This window comes from Scyliorhinus torazame, chromosome 2, assembly GCF_047496885.1.
Source record: "Scyliorhinus torazame isolate Kashiwa2021f chromosome 2, sScyTor2.1, whole genome shotgun sequence".
In the NCBI taxonomy this organism is placed as follows: Eukaryota; Metazoa; Chordata; class Chondrichthyes; order Carcharhiniformes; family Scyliorhinidae; genus Scyliorhinus; species Scyliorhinus torazame.
The window spans coordinates 219,154,407-219,173,051 of record NC_092708.1 but is presented as its reverse complement, the minus strand read 5'-3'; the positions used below and the strand labels follow the sequence as shown (position 1 = coordinate 219,173,051).

Below are 18,645 nucleotides of genomic sequence, written 5' to 3'. Positions count from 1 at the left end.
AGTGTAGTGCCTCAGTCTCTACACTGCTGGTGTGTTAGTGTAGTGCCTCAGTCTCTACACTGCTGGTGAGTTAGTGTAGTGCCACAGTCACTACACTGCTGGTGAGTTAGTGTAGTGCCACAGTCTCTACACTGCTGGTGAGTTAGTGTAGTGCCACAGTCTCTACACTGCTGGTGTGTTAGTGTAGTGCCACAGTCACTACACTGCTGGTGTGTTAGTGTAGTGCCACAGTCTCTACACTGCTGGTGTGTTAGTGTAGTGCCAGTCTCTACACTGCTGGTGTGTTAGTGTAGTGTCACAGTCTCTACACTGCCGGTGTGTTAGTGTAGTGCCACAGTCTCCACACTGCTGGTGGTATGTTAGTGTAGTGCCAGTCTCTACACTGCTGGTGTGTTAGTGTAGTGTCACAGTCTCTACACTGCCGGTGTGTTAGTGTAGTGCCACAGTCTCCACACTGCTGCTGGTGTGTTAGTGTAGTGTCAGTCACTACACTGCTGGTGTGTTAGTGTAGTGCCACAGTCTCTACACTGCTGGTGTGTTAGTGTAGTGCCACAGTCACTACACTGCTGGTGTGTTAGTGTAGTGCCACAGTCTCTACACTGCTGGTGTGTTAGTGTAGTGCCACAGTCTCCACACTGCTGGTGTGTTAGTGTAGTGTCACAGTCTCTACACTGTTGGTGTGTTAGTGTAGTGCCACAGTCTCCACACTGCTGGTGTGTTAGTGTAGTGTCAGTCTCTACACTGCTGGTGTGTTAGTGTAGTGCCACAGTCACTACACTGCTGGTGTGTTAGTGTAGTGCCACAGTCTCTACACTGCTGGTGTGTTAGTGTAGTGCCACAGTCACTACACTGCTGGTGTGTTAGTGTAGTGCCACAGTCTCTACACTGCTGGTGTGTTAGTGTAGTGCCTCAGTCTCTACACTGCTGGTGAGTTAGTGTAGTGCCACAGTCACTACACTGCTGGTGAGTTAGTGTAGTGCCACAGTCTCTACACTGCTGGTGAGTTAGTGTAGTGCCACAGTCTCTACACTGCTGGTGTGTTAGTGTAGTGCCACAGTCTCCACACTGCTGGTGTGTTAGTGTAGTGTCACAGTCTCTACACTGTTGGTGTGTTAGTGTAGTGCCACAGTCTCCACACTGCTGGCGTGTTAGTGTAGTGTCAGTCTCTACACTGCTGGTGTGTTAGTGTAGTGCCACAGTCTCCACACTGCTGGTGGTGTGTTAGTGTAGTGCCAGTCTCTACACTGCTGGTGTGTTAGTGTAGTGTCACAGTCTCTACACTGCCGGTGTGTTAGTGTAGTGCCACAGTCTCTACACTGCTGCTGGTGTGTTAGTGTAGTGCCACAGTCTCCACACTGCTGGCGTGTTAGTGTAGTACCACAGTCTCTACACTGCTGGTGTGTTAGTGTAGTAGTGCCACAGTCTCTACACTGCTGGTGTCTTAGTGTAGTGTCACGGTCACTACACTGCTGGTGTGTTAGCAAAGTGTCACAGTCACTACACTGCTGGTGTGTTAGTATAGTGTCACAGTCACTACACTGCTGGTGTGTTAGCAAAGTGTCACAGTCACGACACTGCTGGTGTGTTAGTGTAGTACCACAGTCTCTACACTGCTGGTGTGTTAGTATAGTGTCACAGTCACTACACTGCTGGTGTCTTAGTGTAGTGTCAAAGTCTCTACATTGCTGGTGTGTTACTGTAGTGTCACAGTCAGTACACGGCTGGTGTGTTAGCAAAGTGTCACAGTCACGACACTGCTGGTGTGTTAGTGTAGTGCCACAGTCTCTACACTGCTGGTGTGTTAGTGTAGTATCAAAGTCTCTACACTGCTGGTGTGTTAGTGTAGTAGTGCCACAGTCTCTACACTGCTGGTGTCTTAGTGTAGTGTCACGGTCACTACACTGCTGGTGTGTTAGCAAAGTGTCACAGTCACTACACTGCTGGTGTGTTAGTATAGTGTCACAGTCACTACACTGCTGGTGTGTTAGCAAAGTGTCACAGTCACGGCACTGCTGGTGTGTTAGTGTAGTACCACAGTCTCTACACTGCTGGTGTGTTAGTATAGTGTCACAGTCACTACACTGCTGGTGTCTTAGTGTAGTGTCAAAGTCTCTACATTGCTGGTGTGTTACTGTAGTGTCACAGTCACTACACGGCTGGTGTGTTAGCAAAGTGTCACAGTCACAACACTGCTGGTGTGTTAGTGTAGTGACACAGTCTCTACACTGTTGGTGTGTTAGTGTAGTGCCACAGTCTCTACACTGCTGGTGTGTTAGTGTAGTGCCACAGTCTCTGCTCTGCTGGTGTGTTAGTATAGTGTCACAGTCACTACACTGCTGGTGTGTTAGTGTAGTGTCGCAGTCTCTACACTGCTGCTGTGTTAGTGTAGTGCCACAGTCACTACACGGCCGGCTGGTGTGTTAGCAAAGTGTCACAGTCACTACATTGCTGTGTTAGTGTAGTGTCATGGTCACGACACTGCTGGTGTGTTAGTGTAGTGTCACAGTCTCTACACTGCTGGTGTTAGTGTAGTGTCATGGTCACGACACTGCTGGTGTGTTAGTGTAGTGTCACGGTCACTACACTGCTATTGTGTTAGTGTAGTGTCACAGTGTCTACACTGCTGGTGTGTTAGTGTAGTGTCAAAGTCTCTATTTTGCTGGTGTGTTCACAAAGTGTCACAGTCACTACACTGCTGGTGTGTTTGTGCAGTGTCAGTCACGACACTGGTGTGCTAGTGTAGTGTCACAGGCACTACACTGCTGTTGTATTAGTGTAGTGTCAGTCACTACATTTAGTGTAGTGTCACAGTCTCTACACTGCTGGTGTGTTAGTGTAGTATCAAAGTCTCTATACTGCTGGTGTGTTAGTGTAGTGTCACAGTCACTACACTGCTGGTGTGTTAGTGTAGTGTCACAGTCACTACACTGCTGGTGTGTTAGTGTAGTGTCACAGTAACTACACTGCTGGTGTGTTAGTATAGTGTCACAGTCTCTACACTGCTGGTGTGTTAGTGTAGTGTCTCAGTCTCTACTCTGCTGGTGTGTTAGTGTAGTGTCACAGTCTCTACTCTGCTGGTGTGTTAGTGTAGTGCCACAGTCTCTACAGTGCTGGTGTGTTAGTGTAGTGTCACAGTCTCTACTCTGCTGGTGTGTTAGTGTAGTGCCAGTCTCTACTCTGCTGGTGTGTTAGTATAGTGTCACAGTCACTACACTGCTGGTGCGTTAGTGTAGTGTCAGTCACTACATTGCCGTTGTGTTAGTGTAGTGTCAGTCACTACATTGCCGTTGTGTTAGTGTAGTGTCAGTCACTACATTGCTGTTGTTAGTGTAGTGTCAGTCACTACATTGCCGTTGTGTTAGTGTAGTGTCAGTCACTACATTGCCGTTGTGTTAGTGTAGTGTCAGTCACTACATTGCCGTTGTGTTAGTGTAGTGTCAGTCACTACATTGCTGTTGTTAGTGTAGTGTCAGTCACTACATTGCCGTTGTGTTAGTGTAGTGTCAGTCACTACATTGCCGTTGTGTTAGTGTAGTGTCAGTCACTACATTGCCGTTGTGTTAGTGTAGTGTCAGTCACTACATTGCCGTTGTGTTAGTGTAGTGTCAGTCACTACATGCCGTTGTGTTAGTATAGTGTCAGTCACGACATTGCTGTTGTGTTCGTGTAGTGTCACATTCCTCAGGGTCTTCAATTGCAATGTGATTCTGTTCATTACCATTTCTGTTTGGATGACCTGTAACTAGTTTGATGGTTTCATGATGGAACTTTGTCCCCACCAGCTTAGACTGATTTTAAATCCGACAGAAAACATGGCTGTCTCATCATGTGACCCAAGTCGAAAGTCCTTTTCCAAATAAGGCGAGTGGTTAGGTCAATAATCTATCCTGTTTTGTGGATTCCACACTGTCAGAGATGTATTTGAAGGACCCATTTGAAGGACTTGATATACCTCCTTCAGGATAGGGCATTAAGTCAACATCAGTCTGGAATGTCCCTTTGATCCCTCTTGATACAGTCTTAACCCACTAATGTCATGTGCCCCTCAGATGCCCATCTTTGTGCAGCGCTTTGTGGCCAGTTATAAAATCTAAACGTTAGGTGGAAGTTCAGAATATATTGGGACATGACAAATGCTTCTATTTCATGTGCAGTAATGGTATTGACCGTTTCTCTGCTACCTCTAGAGCTGACAATCCCGGCTCAGTTCCTCATGCCCTCTCGCCCTTCACTCGTGACTCCCGCTGCTCCACATGCAGTATGTCCTTCTTACTCCATATTTAATTCCCTCTTCCATTTATGTTTGTCAATGGGTGGAGGTGTGGGGCAAATGAGTTTGAGTGTGATTCAATCCTTCCATTATTCCCTGTGGATACTGCCTTTCCCACTAATTATCCCTGCTTACCACATTGACAGCATCAAACAGTCGTTCCTCAGAGATGTGCTCCGTTATGAAGGGACAATTCTCTTGCAACAGCATTATAGATTTCAAGCCTTCTGCCGTACAATCTGCTACAATCCAGCCACAGTCACGAGTGCTAAATGAGAAACCACCCTGCAACACACATCACCAGTAAAGTTATAATGAGCATTTACCTCATGCCGGAGGGGTAGTGGGGCAAGGAAGCAAACTGACGACTGAGAAGGAAACCCATTGGGACTGATCATCGGAACAGGAGTATTTCATTTTCATCTGCTAACAATTAGACAATATATTTAATTCCTACTTTCTATCACATACCTCTCAACCAATGTCACAATAATGACTTGTCCTTGATTTGCAAATAAGCTCTTGTAAAATGGCTTCTGAAAATCTAGCCACGCATTCAACACTCTGATCTTATTTACCCAATCCCATTTTGATCATAGCTCAGGTGGTAATCCAGAGACCTTTGTCCTCATATTCCCTCAGCAGAACTTCTTTCTTAGTGTGAGAAATAGGGGGAGTTGGTCATTTGCCCATTGAGCCTGCTCTGCCTTTCAATAAGATCATGGCTGATTTGATTGTGGCCAGAAACTCCATTTTCCTGCCTGTTCCCCAATAACCCTCAACTCCCTTGACAAATCTGTCTAATTCAGTCTTGAATATATTCAATAACTCAGTCTTCACTGCACTGTGGGGAAGAGAATTCCAAAGACTAATGACCCTCAGAAAATAAATTTCTCCTCGTCTCTGCCTTAAATGAGAGACACCACTTATTTTCAAACTGTTCTCAACTTGTGCCACTGTACTTACTGAATCTTTTCAAAACTATTCATCTTCCCATCTCCACATCGTCATCTCTGCTGCCCCCAAAAGTACTTTTATTGGATATCCCTCTATTAAACATTTACACAGTTACCCTTCAACAATCACTACAATCATCTCCACCACAATCAATTACTATCAATAACACCAGGGCTACTATCCACTTGCCTCATCTTCCTTACTATCCACATACCTATCTGTTGTCAAGTCCTTAATGAGCTCCGATCTTCTATAGACTCCAAATTCAGTAGGGGCTCTTCACTCTTGCTGATCCTTTAGATGTCTCCTAGAAACTCGTACCATTGGCCTGTGCCACCTCCCTCCTCATCAAAATCCTTACTGTGTGCTCAATGTCCCGCTCGATTCAAACACTCAAGACAATTTTGTACAAAAGATGCGCCATGAAAATACAAACTGCTGTTCACTTTCACTCTGACTTCTAAGGAGAGCCACATTATTTGAAAAGAGAAAAAATGGCGATTTCAATTTCACTGCAGGAAAAGAAAAACTTCAAATGACAACACATTTTCGATCAAAGGAATCTGGCTTTGGAACTCTGAGTTTGTGAATCAGCATCTGCAAACAAATTACCTTATTCATCTGACGGTAATACTTGTCATAATCGGGAGGATTGTCTCGGACCTGTGAAAAAAACAATTCATTTAAGGTGGGAGATGTTGATGTTTATTCAGTTCTCACACTAGCCTTGTTTCGCTCCCTTTTCTCTCCTTTAAGGAGAAATTCAGTAGGATTAGTTATCCATAAGCCTATTTCACTTGCTCATAGTGACTTATCGTGTGTGGCAACTCCTTTAGACCTCCACTGCTAAATATAAATCATGAGGAAAAAGTAGATACTTTCATCCAGTGCTTCATAATAGAGCGATTCAAAGTTGGGGCAATCAATGATCTCTCAGAATGTTCTGATCTTTTGATGACTCTTTTTTGGCATAATCTTGTGCAAACTAATAGGGTTATTAAGTTGAATATTGTATGCTGGCTGACCATGTCCATTTGGGCAGTTTCAAACTAAAAACTTAAATTTGTAGCTGAGGCATTTAAGGAACACAAAAATATATAACTTGCCGTTGGACCAATGTTTATTTATCTAAAACAATCCATGGGGCATATGTGACCAGCGACAGTGGGGGAAATAAGGAACTGCCGATGGTGGTGGGGGACCTGGGAGGGGAAGAGACGGATAAGTGAGTGAGACCCAACACTGTCTGCAGAATTGGGAGCAGCAGTAGTAATGTGGCATGCAGGAGCAGTGTTGAGAGAGAAGCTCAGGTGCGGGTAAATAGTGAAACATTATTTTCATTCGTGGATGTATGAGGAATAAGATGTGCAGGGTTTGCAGAAGGGGCAGCAACCTGTAGTGGTGCTGTGGAGCTGGGACGAGCACTCCAGTTACTGCCCCTTCTGTGGAATGTGAACTAAAACCAAACTTTCCCAAACATTTCTTCAGCAGCCTTCACTGCTGTTGAGCTGGAAAATCTAGTCTGAGCTTGCATTGATTTTCCATACATCTTTCTAAAGGGCCCTAAAACAGACGCACAGCACTTAGCATATTTAAATTAATCCAAGAACCATTTCAGGCTCCTGCCAATGACACCTGAACACAGCAAGAACTGATATGGTAACGTTCCTGCAGAACCTTACACTCAGAAAATTGTACAGATCGAGCCTGTTTAATTCACAAATGGGAAAAACACATATCAATTTGATTCCCATTATATTCAAATAACTTCTACTGACTGTGACCCACATCAAATGCCAGAATGCACACATAAAGGAAATAGAAAAACTTTCATTTATTTGTTCTTTCATGGCCACCAGATGTCCCAGAAATTTATAGCCAATTAAATGCATTTGAAGTGTGATTACCGTTGTAATGTAGGAAATACATTGTCCAACATGTACACATAAATCCCAGACAGTGATGTGGTAATAATTAGATCATCTCTTTTTGCGGTGTTGGTTTAGGGATAAATATTGACTAGGAAACCAGCCCTGCTCTCTTCTGAAATCATGTCATGGGATTGTCTGTGTCCTGAGAGGGCAGATGGTTTAATATCTCATATGAAGAATGGCCCCACTGCCAGTGCAGCACTGCAGTCTCAGAATAGATTATGTGGTCAGGTATTGAGAGTGAGACTTGAATCCACAGCCTTCTTACTCAGAGGCAGGAGTACATGCTACCATGCGAGTCACAGCTGACATAGTCTGAATAGGACTCTCCTGCCCCAGAGATATGTACTAAAATTAACACAGGGCAGTTAACTGGCTTTCAAAATAACCAGCGTGGCAAATTGGTAGCACTGTCTCCACGAGTTAGGTTTGGATTTAAAGAAGACCATGGCAGAAATCCCTGACATAGCGACGCACCGACTAATCATGGGGGGGGGGTACTTCAACTGTGTACAGGATCCAGCGACAGACAGATCAAACCCCAAAACGGGGAAAACCTCAAGCATGGCAAGGGAACTCAGTCGCTTTATGGAACAGATGGGAGCGGTGGACCCCTGGAGGTTCAACCACCCAGGGGAGGAGGAGTTCTCCTTCTTCTCCCCAGTACACAACGCATACACCAGAATTGACTTCTTTGTGGTGGGGAAAACGGTGCTTCCGGGGATAGACAAAGTGGAATACTCAGCAATTGTGATATCAGACCACGTTCCACATTACATGGACGTGAGGCTGGAGACGGGCAGGGCCCAATGCTCCACATGGAGGTTGGACACTGCCCTACTAGCTGGCAAGGTCTTCAACAAAAAGATATTGAGGGCCATAGCAAAGAACATGGAGAACAACCAGAATGGGGCTGTCTCACCTTCACGTTCTGGGAAGCGCTAAAGGCCGTACTAAGAGGGGAAATCATCGCTTTCAAAGCGCGAAGAGATAGGGAGGAAAGGGCGGCTAGGCAGCAGCTGGCCGACTCCATACTGGAGGTGGACCGTAAATACTCCAAGGCCACGACCGTAGAGCTCCTGGCGGAGAGGAAAGAGCTACAAAGGAACTTTGATCTGCTCTCCACCAGGAAAGCAGTGCACCAACTCCGCCAGGCACGTGGGACCCTAAACAAACACAGAGACAAAGCCAGCCGCCTGCTGGCGCACCAGCTGAGAAAGCAGGCAGCCACCAGAGAAATTGCACAAATCAGGGATACCAGAGGCACACTAGAAACAGAACCAGAAAAGATCAACAAAACCTTCAAGGCCTTCTACCAAGGGCTGTACACCTCAGAGCCCCCAATGGGGGAGTCCGGGGTGAATGGTTCCTTGATGGACTGGACATTCCAGTCGTGGGGGAGGGCAGAAAACGGGGCCTGGAAGCAGCACTAGCACTGGGAGAGATCATGGACAGCATTAGCTCCATGCAGGCGGGGAAGGCGCCGGAACCAGACAGGTTCCCGGCGGACCTCTACAAAAGTTTTGCGACAGCACTGGCCCCGCACCTGCTGGAGATGTTCACAGACTCGCTAGCAAGGGGCACATGCCACCCACGCTAGCACAGGCCTCAATCTCGCTGATACCTAAGAAAGACAAAGACCCAACGGAATGTGGGTCATAGAGATCCATCTCACTGCTGAATGCAGACGCCAAAATACTGGCCAAAATTCTATTCAAAAGGTGGGGGCAGGACGGAGGGACACTGACAGTCAGGGACCTATACACCGACGGCAGGATCGCAACACTGGACGAACTGACAGAGAAATTCCAGCTAGCCAGGGGTAACAAGCTAAGGTATCTACAACTCAAAAACTTCCTACGAAAGGAGACAAGGACGTACCCACAACCGCCACGACAGACACTACTGGAAGAGTTACTGGACGCAAGCATACTAGATAAAGGGAACTGTAGCGACATATATGACCGACTGGTAGAGAGGGCCGACACCGTACTGGACGCAACAAGAAAGAAATGGGAGCAGGACCTGGGGATTGAGATAGGGTGGGGTCTCTGGAGCGAAGCACTGCACAATCAACACCACCCCCACGTGCGCAAGGCTCAGCCTGACGCAGCTAAAAGTGGTACATAGAGCCCACTTAACAAGAACCCGTATGAGTTGGTTCTTCCCGGAGGTGGAGGATAGATGTGAACGGTGCCAAGGAGGCCCGGCCAACCACGCCCACATGTTCTGGTCTTGCCCCAAACTTGCGGGGTACTGGACAGCCTTCTTCGAGGCAATGTCCAAAGTGGTGGGGATGAGGATGGAATCATGCCCGAAAGTGGCAGTCTTCGGGGTGTCGGACCAGCCAGATCTATTCCTGGGGAGGAGGAGGGCGGACACCCTTGCCTTTGCCTCCCTGATCGCCCGCCGTAGTATCCTGTTCGGCTAGCGGTCAGCAGCACAGGGAACAAGAGAGGAGAACCAGGGAGGGGGGGGGGGGGGGGCAGGGAAATGACAGTCGGAAGGAGGGCACGGGATACGATAACAAACTTGGCATCTCCAGGAACAGAGAACAAGGAGAATACAGGCGAAAGACGGGAGGAACGGCTGAAGCGGAGGTGAGCGCGAGACGACAACAACAGCGAGATCTGTCTGGGAGAAGCAAGTGACAACACCAATGATGTGTTATATGAGTTGGTTTAACACTGACTGCAACTGGATGCAGTAAGATGAGAAACAGGTTTCCGACACAGGAGATGGTTCAACACTGTTTTATTGAACCTGCCGAGTGCTGTACATAATCTGCTGTGGGTTGACACTCTATTAATCTAAACTGATAACCTCTGTCTGGCTTGACCAGACTGGCTCTCTGTCACATGGAGACGGTGCTCACTGCACTGTGCACCCTGACTATCTCTGTAGCTGTATCCAGTGAGAAGACGCAGAGTCTTGATGCCTTGTGTGTTTTATAGTGGTGGTGTCCCCTGCAGTGTCCTGTCTGGTGATTGGATGTTCTGTGTCCTGTGTGTTTATTGATTATTCTGTGAGTCAGTCACTGCCTGTATCTCATTATATACATGAGTGGATATTATGACAACCAACACCAAACCCATTTGAGTATTGCCCACTGTAATTGTTTCTCCAAATGTATATTTACCTCCCCCCCACAAACAGTCGCCTACTTATGTGTTGTAAATAATTTTGCCAGTTGTACAGAGTTGATGCTGTTCAGCTGGTGCACAATACCCTACCAGTTATTCTATTTTATTTTTTATTATTACTTTTTTTTTTGGTATGTTTGGGTGTGCCCTTCTCTTCTATATATGTATACATATATATATATTTCATATTCTGTGTTCATAACGGTAAATATACTTTGTTCAAAAACCCAATAAAAACATTTATTTTTTAAAAAGTTTTGGATTTAATCTCCACTCTTGTACTGCTTTATGTTGATCTATTTATTAGCCTGGATTAGTCACTTACGTCCCAACATTGGTCTTTTGGATAAGATATTAAACAGAGAGCTTGTCTACCTTTTCAACAATTCAGGAGAGTCAGGGGGCAGAGTTGAATATGGTAGCCATCACAAAGGAGAAAGTGCTAGAGAAACTAAGAGGTCTAAAAATTGATAAATCTCCGGGCCCAGGTGGGCTACATCCTAGACTTCTAAAGGAGATAGCTGAAGAAATAGTGGAGGCGTTAGTTATGATCTTTCAAAAGTCACTGGAGTCAGGGAAAGTCCCAGAGGATTGGAAAATCGCTGTTGTAACGCCCCTGTTCAAGAAGGGAACAAGGAAAAAGATGGAAAATTATAGGCCAATTAGCCTAACCTCGGTTGTTGGCAAGATTCTAGAATCCATTGTTAAGGATGAGATTTCTAAATTCTTGGAAGTGCAGGGTCGGATTAGGACAAGTCAGCATGGATTTAGTAAGGGGAGGTCGTGCCTGACAAACCTGTTAGAGTTCTTTGAAGAGATAACAAATAGGTTAGACCAAGGAGAGCCAATGGATGTTATCTATCTTGACTTCCAAAAGGCCTTTGATAAGGTGCCTCACGGGAGACTGCTGAGTAAAATAAGGGCCCATGGTATTCGAGGCAAGGTACTAACATGGATTGACGATTGGCTGTCAGGCAGAAGGCAGAGAGTTGGGATAAAAGGTTCTTTTTCGGAATGGCAACCAGTGACGAGTGGTGTCCCGCAGGGTTCAGTGTTGGGGCCACAGCTGTTCTCTTTATATATTAACGATCTAGATGACGGGACTGGGGGCATTCTAGCTAAGTTTGCCGATGATACAAAGATAGGTGGAGGGGCGCAGGTAGTATGGAGGAGGTGGGGAGGCTGCAGAAAGATTTAGACAGTTTAGGAGAGTGGTCCAAGAAATGGCTGATGAAATTCAACGTGGACAAGTGCGAGGTCTTGCACTTTGGAAAAAAGAATAGAGGCATGGACTATTTTCTAAACGGTGACAAAATTCATAATGCTGAAGTGCAAAGGGACTTGGGAGTCCTAGTCCAGGATTCTCTAAAGGTAAACTTGCAGGCTGAGTCCGTAATTAAAAAAGCAAATGCAATGTTGTCATTTATCTCAAGAGGCTTGGAATATAAAAGCAGGGATGTACTTCTGAAGCGTTATAAAGCACTAGTTAGGCCCCATTTAGAATACTGTGAGCAATTTTGGGCCCCACACCTCAGGAAGGACATACTGGCACTGGAGCGGGTCCAGCGGAGATTCACACGGATGATCCCAGGAATGGTAGGCCTAACATACGATGAACGTCTGAGGATCCTGGGATTATATTCATTGGCGTTTAGGAGGTTGAGGGGAGATCTAAAAGAAACTTACAAGATAATGAATGGCTTAGATAGGGTGGACGTAGTGAAGTTGTTTCCATTAGCAGGGGAGACTAGGACCCGGGGGCACAGCCTTAGAATAAAAGGGAGTCACTTTAGAACAGAGATGAGGAGAAATTGCTTCAGCCAGAGAGTGGTGGGTCTGTGGAATTCATTGCCACAGAGGGCAGTGGAGGCCGGGAAGTTGGGTGTCTTTAAGACAGAAGTTGATAAATTCTTGATTTCTCGAGGAATTAAGGGCTATGGAGAGAGAGCGGGTAAATGGAGTTGAAATCAGCCATGATTGAATGGCGGAGTGGACTCGATGGGCCAAATGGCCTTATTTCCGCTCCTATGTCTTATGGTCTTATGTTTGAGATCCCCTGTCACTATTCAAAGAGTTCGCCTGATATCACAATCAACTTCTGTTTACATCCATGAAAACACATCTGTTGGTCACATCTCATTCTTCTTGCGTGTCAGTTGGCTGCAATGTCTGCATATCTCAAAATGGCTACCTAATAAAAAAATTAAATTGCTTATTGTCACACGTAGGCTTCAAATGAAGTTACTGTGAAAAGCCCCTAGTCGCCACATTCCGGCGCCTGTTCGGGGAGGCTGGTACGGGAGGCTGGTATCTGAAACAGGAATTGACTGAAGAAGCGTTTCTGGACATCCAGATAATAGGATTATTGAAATACAGTTCTTTTCTTTCTGGATGTGGTATTTCACTGCAGAAATCTTCAGTTTTAATACTCCTTAAGGCCAACTGTGGTCCATTGGCTCATCCAAGACCAGCTTTTGCAAGCACTGTGTGCCCTCTGCAGGCCTAAAGTCACAGCAAGTTGATTACAAGTCACAAATTGCAGGACTGCAAAAATCAGAGCCCAAGTGTCTTCTGCTCCAATGATGGGACTATCCGTGCAGCCAATTCTCATGAAAAGTGTTTATCTCCCTCTTTATATTGATTTAGATTTAGTCCAAGAGTTCCTAGTTCTACACTTGCACTGAAGTATTTTTGTGGTGTTCCACCAGAATCTCTGTGCCACATACTGAACATATAAAAATACATTTTTAAAAATCAGTCACAATATCAAGCCTGAAAGACACATAGTAACCAGATTCCACAGACAGTTAAAATTCCAGCTTGGCAGTGCCAATCTGGCACCATAGCAGTGCCCCTGCCAGTGCATCCTGGGACTGCCAAGGTGCCCAGGTGGCATTGCCATGGTGCCAGGGTACACAGGTAACACCAGCAGTGCCAGGGTACTACCCTGCACAAAGGGCATGCAGTGGGGATCTCCGATCCCCTTGGGGACCCTCACGAGTGCCGTTCCGTCTGGTTCCTGTTTGTGGGGACCAGCATCAAACAGCGCTCGCCCGAGTTCCCCGAGACCAAGGGATTAAATTCCAAAGCCTCAGGTACCGTGGCAATCTTAGAGTAAGGATTACTGCCTCGTTCTAAGATGCAGATTTGCCAAAATGTGATCCCGCCCATTGTGGGCGGGATTCTCCTTGCAACGTCTCGCAGGATTGCGTTGAATATCACGAGGGCGTTGTGAGCCGGTTTGATCCCAGGAGCTGGGCCTCCTGGCTTTCACGGGCCACATTGTGCCACAGCAAGATGCTTTTCCGGTGCAGCGTGGCCGGAAGGTCGCGCCCTCAGTCGCCTCATCAAAGTCATCGATATAAATTGTAGATTGCTGAAGTTCAAGCACCGAGTCTTACAGCACTCGACTAGTTACAGCCTGCTAACCCAAAAATGACCAGCTTATTTTGACTTTGTTTTCTGCCCGTTAACCCAACTTCAATCCATGCTGTTGCATTAGCCCAATCACATGAGCCCTGACCTCATGTAAAACATCTTGCCCTCTGAAAATCTAAATATACAACATCCACTGGTTCTCCTTTATCTACCCTTCTAGTTAACCCTCAGAAACTCTAGGTTGGTCTAACACAATTTCCCCTTTATAAATCCATGTTCACTCCACTAATTTGCCAAATGCTCTGTTACCATGTCCTTAATAGATTCCAACATTTTCCTGATTAGTAATGTCAGACTAACTGACCTTTTCTCTCTATTCCCCCCTTTTTTGAACAAAGGTGTCACATTTGCTACTCTCCAATCCACGGGAACCATTCTAGAATCTAGCTGAAAGAGCCAATTCAATACATCCACTATTTCGGAAACTGCCTCTTTTAGAACCCTTCAGGGATTTGTCCTCACTTAGTCCCATTAATTTCTCCGGTACCTTTTCTTTACCATATGAATTAGCTTAAGTTCCTGACAGTCAATAGACCCTTGGTTCCCCACAAATTCTGGTATGTTTTTGTAGATTCTAATCTGAAGATAGACAAAATAATTGTTGCCATGACTTTATTCTTATAATTTTTCCTGTCCCTCTACACAGGACCCACATTTACTTTCACTAATCACATCCTTTATGCATATTTGTAAAAGCTCTTAAAATCTGTTTTAAACTTCTTGCTAGCTTATTCTCGCTCAATTTTCTCTCACATTTATCAATGTCTTGATCACCTTTTGATGATTTTTAAAACCTTCTCTATCCTCAGATTTACAACTCTTTTTTGGCAATATTGTAAGCTTCTTCTTCGAATCTGATAGTTGTGAACTTCTCGAGTTGGCCATGGTTGTGCCACTTTTGTAGGGTATTTTTTACTCAGTATCTGGCATTACCTGTGAAATTTGGAAATACTTGTGAGCACATTTGAGGCAGGATGTGAATTCTGGGATATCCTGAGCTCCTGCCTGCATCAACAGAAAATATAAGTTATCAGACCATTTTGAGAATAAGAAGCATGCACACATAAAGGGGCGAGAATCTGTGGAAACTAGTACAAATGTAGCCTAGACAAAAGGAGTAGATTTCTCACGATTTTTCTTCATAGATTTTCTGCAGTTTTGGAATTGATGGAAGGGTAAGTTTAAAAAATATACATAAGTCATCTTATGTCACAGATGTCAGTGTGAGCTCAGTTGTTTCTTTAGTCAATTTTCAGAAACTACCAAAACATTTAAATATTCACATGCTTCCAAAAGTTATTATTCCTTCCCTTAACATTGTAATGGGATATGTTGAATCCATCTGATAGAATGAGAATGTAACTCCCTATTATGTATGCAAACTTTGGGGTCTTGGGAATTTCACTCCATCAGCAGGCAAGGAGTCAAACAGTCACTATATGGGTATCTGAAACATTCCAACTAAGGTCAAGATTTATTTCTACATTGTGTTACAGTGTGCCTGAATTCATAGAATTTACAGTGCAGAAGGAGGCCATTCAGCCCATCGGGTCTGCACCGGTCCTTGGAAAGAGCACCCTACTTAAGCCCACGCCTCCACCCTATCTCCATAACCCAGTAACTCGACCTGACCTTTTGGACACCAAGGGGAAATTTAAAATGGCCAATCCACCTAATCTGCACATCTTTGGACTGTGGGAGGAAACCGGAGCACCCGGAGGAAACCCACGGGGAGAAAGTACAAACTCCACACATTCACCCGAGGCCGGAATTGAACCCGGGTCCCTGTGCTAACCACTAATCTCTATTCAGGTGGAGTTAGTTTAAGCTCATTTCCTTTCCCAATGGAAGAGTAAAATATTAAGGCCTTAAGGACTGCACTCCTACTTCAAAAAGGTCCCTTGTACTGGAAGAATTCAATGGATTTCATTGTCATTCCATTTGACAGCAACATCCCAGTAGCCAAGCTCACAACAGGCTGAAGTACCTAAATCACTACTTCTCCATTCAGCCCCAAAGTCAGCACAGCAAAAGTGCAACAAGCAGTACAGGAGCTTGTTGCTGGTTACCGCTCTCACAATGTGATGGATAGACAATCTCAGAATGTTTACAGTACAGGGGACCATTTGGCCCATTGTTTCTGTGCTGGCTCTCGGAAGGAGCATTCACCTCGTCCCACTCCCCCTCCTTCTTCCTGCATTCTTCCTTTCCAGATTCAATTCCCCCTCGAATCCCTTGATTGAACTGGTCTTCCCCACATTCTAGGGAAGTACATTCCAGATCCCAACCGTGAAAAAGATTTCTCTCATGTTGTCATTGCTTTTTTTGCCAATTACCTTAAATCTGTTACATCATAATCTAGCCCACTGTGTAGTTTTACTTTTCAGTTTTTACGTTTCAGTCTAATGCCTCACTCAATCGTGTATTACAAACAGGGTTTTATCCATTAAACTATTGGGCAATGAATGACACGTTGTAAGTTCGGAGCAATACAAACCAGGAACCAAGGAACCTTGTTTACTCCTGCTTTTGTGCTGAGTTGGCTAATCAAAGTTGGATAATTACTGGAAATACTGCAAGACCCCAAGGTCTTGGGTCACAGTTGGGGAGGAGGGGGATATCGTAATAGAAATTACAGCACTCGACTAGTCATTCCACATGATAACTGGATCCTTCAAAAATCGCTCTCAGTAAACAGAACATTTTATGCTGAACAAGCGGTTCAGTCCAGGATTAATATTTTCATTATTAAATGAATTTTGCTCGTTTCACCAATCACGCGGCTTGCGGATTTGCAGTAGTTTTGATTGCTCACCTCAATATAGGCCTGGACAGCAAAAGCTGTATCCCACAGCTGAGAACCATTGGTACCCTAAGGCAGAGATATAGATAATTTAGTGTGCTTCTTGAATATCCAATGAAGATATTTCACTGCCTTATGTGAATACCCAATTCATTGACTGCACTGCAGTGTAGAAATGTGCAGTTATTAATCATAACAATTATAAACAGCTTCTTTACACCTCTAATTAATAGCTGTCAAAAAATAAAGGCAATTCAAGTGTCTTAGTCTCACCCCGGCGAGCTCCTGGCCAGCCCTGGCGAGCTCCTGGCCAGCCCCGCGCGAGCTCCGGCCAGCCCCGGCCCCCCCTGCAAGCTCTTCATCAGCCCCGGCGAGCTCCTGGCCAGCCCCGGCGAGCTCCTGGCCAGCCCCGGCGAGCTCCTGGCCAGCCCCGCGCGAGCTCCTGGCCAGCCCCGCGCGAGCTCCTGGCCAGCCCCGCGCGAGCTCCTGGCCAGCCCCGCGCGAGCTCCTGGCCAGCCCCGGCCCCCCCTGCAAGCTCTTCACCAGCCCCGGCGAGCTCCTGACCAGCCCGGCGAGCTCCTGGCCAGCCCCGGCGAGCTCCTGGCCAGCCCCGGCGAGCTCCTGGCCAGCCCCGGCGAGCTCCTGGCCAGCCCCGGCGAGCTCCTGGCCAGCCCCGCGCGAGCTCCGGCCAGCCCCGGCCCCCCCTGCAAGCTCTTCACCAGCCCCGGCGAGCTCCTGACCAGCCCGGCGAGCTCCTGGCCAGCCCCGGCGAGCTCCTGGCCAGCCCCAGCGAGATTTCGGTTTCACTGCCGTACAAACTTTTTGCCACCAGGTGTTCTCAACCTTGCCTCACAATACACCTAATGATCAGAGAGCAGTACACGTGAACTGCGATTTGTAGTGGGTCAGTTAAATTTCATAGTAAACAAGGAGCTCTATGTAAGGAGCAAGCACTGACAAAATAAATAAAATGCAGCAGAACATTTTACAATAATTAAATGGCTGACACCACTGGAATTTGGTGTTCCCATTAGTGAAGAACACATAAAAAGTATTCAAACTTATTTCAATATTGAAAAAGAAATGCACTGTCACACACCCTCAGGAAAATTGATTATAAAGAGAAAGCTACTTTACTGGTTCAATATGTCAAATGTCAAACATTCCTGCCAAACAGAACCAGAACTGCAGGTCTCCTTAAACCCAGAGTACTTTAAGCAGGATCCCTCGCCCAGTGTTCTTTATACATCACCTCAAAAATAAATTTTAAAACGTTACCTGCATCTTCAGTCCATCAAGACCAAGCCTGTGAAATGAATTAGAAGATTGTGAGGCTGCAATGAACTGGATGTTGTTTGGATGCTGTTCAGCAGTGGTCAGTGACATGCTGCAGTCACCAATAATTTCGGCACTGCTCCAAGCTCACCTGACTGCATCAATGTACACACATTGCTGATATTACAATGGCAATTAATAATAAGTCAAATTAACTATGTTATAAAGTAAAAGGTGAGGTCAGCTTTGCGTACAAGCAGTGGCAGAGGCCACATCCGGAATGAGATACAGCCAAAGTAAGAGGAGATAGAGAGGATTGTAGGCTGAGCCAGCCAGACGGCAACAGACTGTAAATACAGAAACCTAAGAAGGAACCTTTGTGACTGTACAATAAATGAAAACGAACAGCAATGTATATAATTTTGAAAATGCCAATAAAGATAAATTTTTCAAAAATTCTGGTTCCAATAGTTCTAGTAAAGGACCAAACTACCACAAATGTCCATTTGTAACGGGTTGGTTCCGGAGCACCTCAAAATGAGCAACCCCAGTAGAGAGGTGGTTCTGTGTTGCCATGCCCTATCCTGCTGCACCAGGTTACAAAAAGGACATTACTATACGAGTAAATGCTACATTCTCATCCTGAGATCTATTACACATACAAAACAGGAAGATTTTCTGTTTCCCTACATACATTTTCAGACGCAGCTCTGATTCACTTATAAGGAGTGGATAGAAACTAAGCAATCCATGAGGCCAAAATAACATTTTTTAGGGGTTTGAATCTTGGGAAAGGGATATAAACAAACCACATTTCTGAGAAAGATG

At 45.6% G+C, this 18,645-nt stretch overlaps 1 protein-coding gene across 3 annotated transcripts in view; it reads right to left on the bottom strand.

The window, feature by feature from the left end:
- lss (lanosterol synthase (2,3-oxidosqualene-lanosterol cyclase)) overlaps nucleotides 1–18,645 on the bottom strand; it is a 151,790-nt gene that overhangs the window by 68,096 nt on the left and 65,049 nt on the right. For all 3 annotated transcript variants that reach the window (XM_072483996.1, XM_072484003.1, XM_072484011.1), the window contains 5 exons: nucleotides 17,821–17,848; nucleotides 16,555–16,611; nucleotides 14,673–14,744; nucleotides 5,840–5,890; nucleotides 4,406–4,555 (listed from right to left, as the gene is read on the bottom strand). In XM_072483996.1, coding sequence (XP_072340097.1) covers nucleotides 4,406–4,555; nucleotides 5,840–5,890; nucleotides 14,673–14,744; nucleotides 16,555–16,611; nucleotides 17,821–17,848 — 358 coding nt within the window. The remainder of the gene's footprint in view (nucleotides 1–4,405; nucleotides 4,556–5,839; nucleotides 5,891–14,672; nucleotides 14,745–16,554; nucleotides 16,612–17,820; nucleotides 17,849–18,645) is intronic.